We start from the raw sequence: 10157 nt of genomic DNA, 5'->3' as shown, positions 1-10157 counted from the left end.
GTTGCTCCGCAGCACGTGGAAATCTTCCTGGACCAGGGATTGAACCTGTATCCCCCACATTGGCAGGCAGATTCTTATCCACTGTACCACCAGGGAAGTCCTACTGTAAATGTTTTTCCTGTAACTAAGGTGTATTAGAATAACTCTCAGAGGAAAAAAAGACTGGTGTAATTGAGGATTAATATCTTCACCTGTCTAAATCTTAAATCACTAAGAAGACATTTTACAGAAAAATTTGGCAGTGGATCTGAGCAAGCAAACAAAATAAACATAAATGGACAAAAATATATGAAGTTATATTATACTGCAATACTATGGGCTTCTCTGGTGACTCAGATGGTAAAAGACTGCCTGGAACATGGGAGACCCAGGTTTGATCACATCAGGAAGACCCCCTAGAGAAGGAAATGGCAATACACTCCAGTATTCTTGCCTGGAGAATTCCATGGACAGAGATATGAAGTTATACTTAATAAATGAAATGCAAATTAAAACATTTTCATTATTAGGCTTAAAATATAGTTTTAAACTCAGAGTTTAATAGTTGTAATAATAGTTAACACTCACCAAGACCTGAATGTTTGCCACTGTTCTAAATATTTTATAATAACTCATACAATGAGTTTAATAAAAATGTTTTACTAGTTTATCCATTTTAAAGATAAGAAAACAGAATTTAAATATATTCCAGGTCACTTAACCAGTAAGTGGCAGAGCAGGGATATAAAGCTAAGGAGGTCAGGGGTGCGACTGAAAGTTCCAACAGCCAGCCTCCATCCTTAGGTGTGGTTCAAAAGTCACCTTATTAACATAAGACACTTTTTTCTGTTATCTCACTTAGGAAATCCTAAGGGTTTTAGGAGTTCTGTGCCAGAAACAAAGACTGAATATATACTTATTATAAATCATAGAACTAATGTTAACAGGATTTCACTTTAATTTGAAGTCATTACTAACTCCTGGCCACCTGGAGTTTCTCGTACTTCGGAAGTAGTAGATAAAAGAAAAAAAAAAAAGGCTATTTATACTGGCAGCACTAAATGACCTTGATTACAAGGAACTAGGGTTGCCGTTACACAATGGGGGCAGAAAGGGATACCCCTGGCTCCCAAGGGATTCACTGGCTCATCTTCATGCTTCCATGCTCTGTGAGAAGTGTAAATAGGCAGCTGCTGCATCAAAGGCCTGATGATGCTAGAGTAACTAAGGTTCTGGCCTTTGGAATGAAAATCCTGGTGACTTGGGCAAGCAACCTAGATCTGCTAAAGTGATGGCCAAGAGAAGGGAAATCTCGAGAGCGTGGTGAGGGGAAATGATTATCAGCTAGGGCCTCAATCAGTCTCAACTGTGGACAGCAGCTTGCTCCACTAGCCCTCCTGACACTTAGGTCAGGTGGTACCTAACCACCTCTCTGAATGACAGATTCAGTCTGTTCACAGAGCCAAGCTGTTCAAAGAGTGGATGAGGAAATCCTATGCCTCTTTTGCCTGCTTCAATTCTGCTTGGCCCATCTTTTTACTCCAATTGCTGCTGCAGCTCTCAGCTGCCTGCAGGTGTGACTTCACCTCAGCTGCACAGCATGTCACCTGCCTTCTGTCCTAACCTTCCTTCATCCTCCATGAGATGCCTATAAGAATCCAGTCAGCCCGTCTGAGGCTTGCTCACATCTGGCAGTACAAGAGAATTAACTGCATGAGACAACTCTGGACCAAGAGGGAGAGGAATGAGTGGTATATATTCACTTTTTCATGTCTGAAGAAAAGTTCTGTGTCCATTCCACAGTGCTCCTCAGAAAGCCCCTATAGGAATTAAGCCCGTTACCCTCAGGCCAAGAGCACACAGTTGATGGGTTTTCCTTCAATCCGTTTCACTCTTAGCAGTCTGCCCCTTGTTCTTTCAGATAATTTCCTAACGTAAAAAATCTGTACAAGCTTTTCTCTTGGGCTCTGCATTATGGGGGTATTCCAGGTTCATATAAGGATCAAATGAAAGAACAGTTGTAAATATGCTTTGAAAGCTAAAACCAATATACTCATGTAAACCAGCCCCATAGAGCATGCTGTTCCACCTAAACATTTGATTTTACTTTGTTCTCATAGATGTAATTGTCTTCCACTGTTTCAAGACTGAACTACAAAGCACGGGGCAACTTTTACTGAGCAATACTCTGTTGCTTCATTTTCATCTTATGAGGTAGTAGGCATTACTATCTCCATGCCATGGATGAGGATGTGGAGGCCTGGTATTCCAACTGCTAAGCTCAAGCTAAGATTCTAGCCCAGATCTGACTTCCAAAGACCATGCTCTGTATCCTTTTACTTCTGTTCTTCAGCATGTCCTCCACCCTCCCTGTGTTCTCCCTAACAGTGGTCCCCAATGTAGCCATACCCAACACACCTCACCCTTTTGTGCTCCTGTTTTGCTCTGTCAGCCCCTGTGATCTTCAGAGCTGAGATCGAATGCCATCTTCCTAGACAGAACTGCTTCTTCATCAGCTTGCCTATATCACTTTCCTGAATCACTTTTTTTTTTTTTAAAACCACAAGGCTGTAACTGTTCTGCTGCATTTATGACTGGGGCTGGAGCCAGACAAGAGCTTAGGTCTTAAATAGTACTAGATACATAATAAGCACTCATATAATAACTGTTGAATAAACACTTGTCAGAGTGTGTACTCCTAAAGCACAGGGCCTAAGTTTGTCCTACTGACTGCTCTATTCTCAGCACGTAGCACAATGCCTGGCTTACAGCAGACACTCATTTGCTAAATGACTGAATGAATGAACATGAATCTGTTTCTTCATTAAACTGTGAATTCTTACAAAGTGGGATTCTATAATGTTCAGCAAATGTTTGCTGAATCCAAGTAATATTAAGAAAGAAAAAACTTTATTTAATGATTAATTGATTTATTTAAACAATAGGACATACAGACATCACTGTCAGACTTAATAGGAGATGTTAAATGTTCGATCCAATTTTCCTTCCTGGATAAGTTTTTCTTTCCTATCCTGTACAAACAGAAAAAAAAAAGTACATTAAAAACAATGCATTCTGGCACAATTCATGGTATAACTCTGAAAAACAAGAAGAAACACTCCCAACCTAATTCCAATCTCTCATTGTCTAAAGTCTGCACAGTATGACTGAGGAAGCAATAATCTGAAGAAATAAAGGGATAGTAAGAAAACACTCCTATTGAAAAATATCTATATTACCCCACCAAATAGCATACACTGAAAGCAAAAGGCATATACCTTCTGGTAAGTGTGGCCTACCTTTCTGTTAAGCAATAAATTATCAGATAATGAAAATATATACACTCTAACAGGACAGTGGATTGACTGGTTTAAGGCAGAGCTATTAACACATTGGTGGTAAGTGTGGCCTACCTTTCTGTTAAGCAATAAATTATCAGATAATGAAAATATATACACTCTAACAGGAGAGTGGATTGACAGGTTTAAGGCAGAACTATTAACACATTGGTGGGCTCCAGTGTAGATGGCAACATGAGGCCTGCGGGCTCGGGTTGGGGATCTAGTATCACACTGGTCTAGTGTCAAAGACAAGCTTGGCTTTCTATGCAGTCACATACCCAGGCCTCTGATGGCAGTGATCCCCACCATAGGCTGCTTCTGCTACTCTATTGGAATATCAATGTTTTAACATTAACTCGTACAACGTGACCAATGTAACTGAAATTCATGCAGAGCAGACAGGGAACATACAAAGTGATACATGTGTTCTGCTAATATGTAACCCAATAAATATCTCTTTAAAAACAACACCTAAAGGTTAATCAGAATGGAAAATCTTAACTTCTGCACATCTAATGAGAAAAAAGCAATTAACTTTTTAAGTTATTTCTGTATCCTCTTGCTTAATATACACAGGTGGTGCAGTGGTAAAGAATCCGCCTACCAATACCCAGAGACACAAGAGACATAGGTTCATTCCCTGGGTCAGGAAGAGCCCCTGGAGAAGGAACTAGCAACCCACTCCAGTATTCCTGCCTGGAAATTTCCATGAACAGAGGAGCTTGTGGGCTACAGTCCATGGAGTTGCAAAGAGTTGGACACAACTGAGTGCACACGCACACACACACACACACACAACTTCCTTACCTCATGTAGAATACACCAGGAAAACTCTTCCATGAGCTAAGTTCAAGTCTTACATATTTAAAGGGACCAATTCATTATTTTAAATTCTAGAGCAGCCACTAATATTAAATTTGGAAGACCAAGAAACAACTATGCTTTTTAAGAGGGAATATTTCTACATGAGTTGAAAGGATAGAGCAATAAAACTAAACATGTAAATGAAACTTCCAGTTTTTAATTCAGCTGGAAAGGGATAAAGGTAGGAGAGGATAAAGGAAAGGTAAGGAAGAGGAGTAGAAAGCCAAGAAGGGAATTATCGAGTGAGAGACAGCTGCAGCACAGGGGGAACCTATCGCACAGTCACCAAACACAAAGTTCAAGTACTTACTCTGTCAGTTTTGAAAACATAATACCAGAAGACGAGGGGCCCAATTCCAAACAGAGCCCCTAAGAGGGAGGTCTTGGTATTGGGTCTGAAATTGGGATAGATATTTGCTGATCTTGCGTAGGTCCAACGAACCAAGGCAGGATCTTCCTAAAATGAATGAAAACAAAAGATACAGGGAATGAAGTTCCACATTGAGAAGCAATCTCATCAGGACTTTTGTTCTGGAGCATAGGAGACACCTCTTCTTCTCTCCTACAGTTAAGGGTATATCCCAAATATTCCTACATAGCTTCAGAGAAGATCATACATTTTCTAGCATTTGTTGACTAATTTCCTGATGATCCTGTTCAGAATTTAAAACACTCATATTATCCTTCAGCTTTCTATTGATTTAAGAATCCTAATCATTCCAAGCAGTCAGAGAAGGCATTTTTTTTTTAATCCTTTTTTTTCCGGATTGTTTTTGGCTTCACTGCCTTTCTGGAAGTATGACCAACAGAACCACACAGTATTTCCAATGAAGACAAACAGATTTCATATGCTCTATCATACTGTCAACTTTGTTTCCAGGACCCTTTCTAATGCTACACCCATGCCAGTCTCTCCAGGCTACAAATAAACTGTAGGAAGGATGAAGACTGAGGTAGGCTAACTCTGAACTTAAAAGTTTTTTGAGCTGCCTTGGCTGGTATTTTTAAGAGCAAAATTATTACATTTCACACTATTAAAATAGTTGTTGGAAAGGATAAAGCTGTTAAAGAAAAATAATCAGATCGTCTCGGTTAAAAAAAAGTAGTTGTGATGTGAGGGCTTAGTTAACTGGCAGCATGTGGGTTCTCAGTTTCCCAACCAGGGATCAAACCCAGGTGCCCTGCGTTGGAAGGTGGATTCTTTACCACTGTACCACAAGGGAAATCTCCCACGGTAACATTTTAAATGAAACTGTTTGCAGAGATAGTAAAGAAGGTTCTTTACTGAAGATACTGGTTCAATACTGGTTCAATGGGACGTGTGAGCTCTATACCTGAAAGGACAAAACATCTGTCTATTCTTATATGTATCCCTTCCAGGGCACACACCAGCTTGGCTTTTCTCCTAACTCTCTGGCTATTCTCTTAGTCTCTTTCACTCCCTTTCTACTTCTCTCTCCAATCTCTTAAGGGTGGACCTCAGACCCATGGGTCTTTCCTATCTACATTCACTCCCTTGATAATCTCTAGTCACATGGCTTTAAATATCCACCTGTAGGCAATTCAGTTCAGTTGCTCAGTCGTGTCCGACTCTTTGCGACCCCATGGACTGCAGCACGCCAGGCTTCCCTGTCCTATAGGCAGATGACTCCCCAAAAGTATGACTCCAGCCCTAGACCTCTAGCCTAAACAGGAGACATAATATCACACTCCCTGCTCAAGGTTGACATGTTGTTTAACCGGCAAAAGAAAAGTAACAGAAAGTGAAGTCGCTCAGTCATGTCCGATTCTTTGCGACCCCACGGACTGTAGCCTACCACACTCCTCTGTCCATGGGATTTTCCAGGCAAGAGTACTGGAGTGTGGTGCCATTTCCTTCTCCAGGGGATCTTCCCAACCCAGGGATCGAACCCGGGTGTCCCACATTGTAGGCAGATGCTTTACCATCTGCACCACCAGGGAAGTTTAACCGGCAAATGTAATGCCAAACGGGATGTATCCCAAACCGATCTCCCAACATGCATTCCACCTCCATCCCTGATCCTTTCACACTCTTCTCTATCCTGGCAAACTGTAACTTCATTCTTCACTTCAGTCAAAAACCTGAGCGTTATCCTTGAGTCCTCTCCTTCTCTAACACCACATATCCAATCTACCAGCTAACCTGGATGGCTCTACTTTCAATACATAAGCAGAAGAGATCATGTCTTACCAACTTCACTGCCACCACCCTTGCAGCCACCATCAATTAAGAAATTAGAATACTGAGGTCCTAGTCTCCCTGCTCCTATTTTTGCTCTCCCATAGTCTCTTCAACTAAGCAGCCAGAGAGGTTGTTAAAATATAAGTTCTGATTATGGGACATCCGACTCAGAAAAGTCCTTTCAGTGACCTATGAGACCTGGTGTGATCTAGTTCCAGGCACCTTTCCCATCTCATCTCTTCCTACTCTGCCCTCACCTTTCTCTATGTTAATCACAACAGTCTCTTCAGTATTTGGGAGATTAATGAGGGACACTCCTGTCGCAGGACCCTTGTACTTGCTGTCCCGTCTACTAGAATGCTACCTTCCCAGAGAGCTGAGTGGCTAGCTCCCTCATCTCAGTTTTCTGAAATCTTCAATGTCACCTTCTAAGCGAGGCCTTTCCTGAGCCTTTCTAAAATTATAGCTGCTCTCTGTCCCTTCTACATACACACACCCCTAATCCCCTCTTCCTTGTTTTATTTTTCTTCTCATCATTTACCACTACCTAACACGCTAAACAATTTAATTTTTTAACTTATTACTTGTCTTCCCTCTGGAAACAAAGCTTTATGAGGACAGGAGTCTCTGCCTGTTTGTTCTCCACTGTCACTACAGTATCTGTAAGAGGGCCTGGCATGTAACAGACTCTAAGCAATGACTTATTCACTAAATAAATCATTCTTAAAAGATTAGGCAAAGAACTTCCATGTACTGCTCAATATATAATAGTCAGGCATTCATCTATCCAGGGGCTTCACAGATGGCACAGTGGTAAAGAATCTGCCTGCGAAGGTAGGAGACACAAGAGACGCGGGTTCGATCCCCAAGTTGAGAAGATTCCCTAGAGTAAAAAAGGGCAACCAACTCCAATATTTTTGCCTGGAGAATTCCATGGACAGAGGAGCTTCCCAGGGGGGGCTAGAGTCCACAGGGTCGCAGAGTGGGATATGACTGAGCACGCATGCATTTACTTAACAACCAACGAGGCAAAACTACAACTGCTCTGGGTCACAGAACTGGAAAAGTGAAAATCTGCAATTTAAATCTCAACTCTGTCTGACTCAAAGACCGTCTCTTTGAGAAAGACTTTGCGAAAGACTGACTCTTTTTTTAAAAACTACATCTTACTATCTAGCATACCGAACCCAAGCACGTGAGTATGTACATAATGAATGTCTCTCTCCGCACCTTCTTCCAAGCGAAGGAGGTTCTGGCTGGAGACAATATAGCCAAACGTAAGAAGATGCTTTGGGTTACACAGACTACAGTTCAAATTCTGCTCTATCACTTGCTAGTTGATATCACTCTATGACATACTTGTCCTTCCCATCTGTAAAATGGGGACAGTAATAGAGCACAACTCTTTGAATAGCTGTGATATCTGAATATCATTCAGGAAGAGTTTCAATAGTGCCTGGCGCACTGTAAATTCCCTTCAATCCTCTTAACTTCCTAAAATTCCTACAGAATACCAATTAATTGTTGGGAAAAGTCTTTTTTTTTAATATCATATCTGACATATTTAAATAGCTCTTGTACAAAAATTATCTAAAAGCATGCTTCTTAAATAATAATACTTTTCAGTTTACTGAGCATGTATTATGTGCCAAGAGTGTTATACAGACTATGTCATTTAACGTCACAAGGATCTATAAAGAATGTACTAACATTTCCATAAATGAAAATTAGAAAACTAAGTTTCAGAAGGGTCAGGGATATATATATATACACATATGTACAGAGTCACGTAGTTTGCCAGTACTTAGAGCCTTGGCGTTTGACTCCAAAGCGCAGAGCTTCAGTAAGTTGTAGCCTGTTTGGGTCTTTAAAAGAAACAAACTGAAAAATCACTATATTCCCATCAGGAGAGAGCAGTATTGCCTCAACTGTGAACTGAAAAGTGGAAAACAGCTTAAAAAAACAAACAAAACAAAAAACACACCCCTCTCCTCCCGACATTTTCTGAACACTCATCACAAGCCAGGCACTGTGCCGGCCGGTCACTTGCCTTATTTCGTTTAATCCTCCTAAGAGCCTCATAAGATAGGAAGTACCATATTATCCCCATTTTTCTGACAGGAAAACCGAGGCTAAGCAGCAGAGTTCAACAACTTTTTCAAGATCACTCAGGCGGGAAGTGATCAACCCGAGACTCAAACCCAGCCAGGTGTGAATCCAGAACCCGTCCTCTTTACCACCAAACATTCTGCCCAAGGTCAAAGGACTAATGAACCGGTCTGCTCTCTGGGCCTGGAAGAGGACCTATGTCTAAAATATTGTTCGGCAATGGTGACCAACCCGCTGCCTGGTCCCCCTGCAGGTCTGGGCTGAGCGGTCAGACCGGACCGTCCTGACTCTGGCCCCTCGATTCCCACCCACTGGCCCCTCACTCACGATAACCCCTCGGCGACTAGGGTCGTAGTACTGAAGCTGGTATTCCCGTTTAAGCCGGGATCTTATGGCCAACCGCTCGGCTTGTGCTTTCCGGGTTTCAGAAGATATGTCGTATTCAGCTGGGTCGAGGGTAGTAGGTAGGCTGGACAAGCGCGATGCCTCGTACTTGGGGAACGACATCTTGACGACCCGGCGCAAAACCGCGCTTGCGCGACTCCAAGGCCCGCCCTCTTCAGTCTGACCTTCGTCCCGAGGAAGTGCGCCTGCGCGATAGCCCGAGGTTGAAGATGGAGTTAAAGGAGTTCAGCTAGCTTCTTTCCTCTACCTTGCTTCCTCACTGTCCCGCCCCTCTAGTGGCGATCTGCGCTTGCGCAAGGTACTTTCCTCGCCTTCCCCCACCCCTATTTCCCTCCCCTTAGTTCAGTTCAGTTCAGTCGCTCAGTCGTGTCCGATTCTTTGCGATCCCATGATTTGCAGCACGCCAGGCCTTCCTGTCCATCACCAACTCCTGGAGTTCACTTTTCCTCCCCTACCCGCCTCCAGATCTGTCGCTTTTTTGCTCATTCCTAGCAGCCTTATCTGGAAAAGGACATGGCAACTCACTCCACTATTTTTGCCTGGAGAAGCCTATGGACAGAGGAGCCTGCTGGGCTGCTGTCCATGAGGTCGCACAGAGTCGGACACGACTGCAGCGACTTAGCATGCATGCATGCATTGGAGAGGGAAATGGCAACCCACTCCAGTATTCTTGCCTGGAGAATCCCAGGGACGGAGGAGCCTGGTAGGCTGCCGTCTATGGGGTCGCACAGAGTCGGACACGACTGAAGCGACTTAGCAGCAGCAGCAGCAGCCTTATCTCTACTGACAAACAGAGCTTATTATGTGAAGTTGAGCTAGCAGAGACGGAACATGGGATTGACTGCGATTCTGGTTCAGTGTCGGTTCATCTCTGTGACCTGGGACAAGTCACTTAAGTTCTCGGAGTTTTCCTCTTGCTTATCCTGGAGATAATGACCCTTCTTTCTACCTAGCAAAATTGTTGTGAGGATTAAAATAAAACAATGAATAGAATGCCAACATACTCTGCAAAACTCAATTTCTTATCCAAGAAAAAGAAAATAATCTTTGCTGTACGTTGCCACGTTAGATCCATACAACATAAGCAGAAGAGTGTTTTTCATTGGTGTAGAATGATGTCTAATAGAATGATGTTAAAAATATTCCCTTTCTGACTATAGGTCAGAAAAGAGGGGGGCAGGTTATTGAATAGACCTCTGGAAGACACAATATCTTAGTTAAAATATTAAAGCCTCAAAAAAAAATTACTAAAGCCT

At 42.4% G+C, this 10157-nt stretch overlaps 1 protein-coding gene across 1 annotated transcript; it reads right to left on the bottom strand.

The window, feature by feature from the left end:
* Positions 1–2892: 2892 nt before the first annotated feature.
* Positions 2893–9031, bottom strand: NDUFB4 (NADH:ubiquinone oxidoreductase subunit B4). The gene is made up of 3 exons (NM_175822.2): positions 8824–9031; positions 4495–4641; positions 2893–3011 (listed from the first exon to the last, which is right to left on the bottom strand). The coding sequence occupies exons 1-3, from the start codon at positions 9001–9003 to the stop codon at positions 2949–2951; spliced, it is 390 nt and encodes a 129-aa protein (NP_787016.1). The 5' UTR covers positions 9004–9031; the 3' UTR covers positions 2893–2948.
* Between the last annotated feature and the right edge of the window lie 1126 nt (positions 9032–10157).

The sequence above is a fragment of the Bos taurus genome, chromosome 1 (genome assembly GCF_002263795.3).
Source record: "Bos taurus isolate L1 Dominette 01449 registration number 42190680 breed Hereford chromosome 1, ARS-UCD2.0, whole genome shotgun sequence".
NCBI lineage: Eukaryota > Metazoa > Chordata > Mammalia > Artiodactyla > Bovidae > Bos > Bos taurus.
Note: the sequence above shows the minus strand (reverse complement) of the source record. Positions and strands in the feature narration are given on the sequence as shown.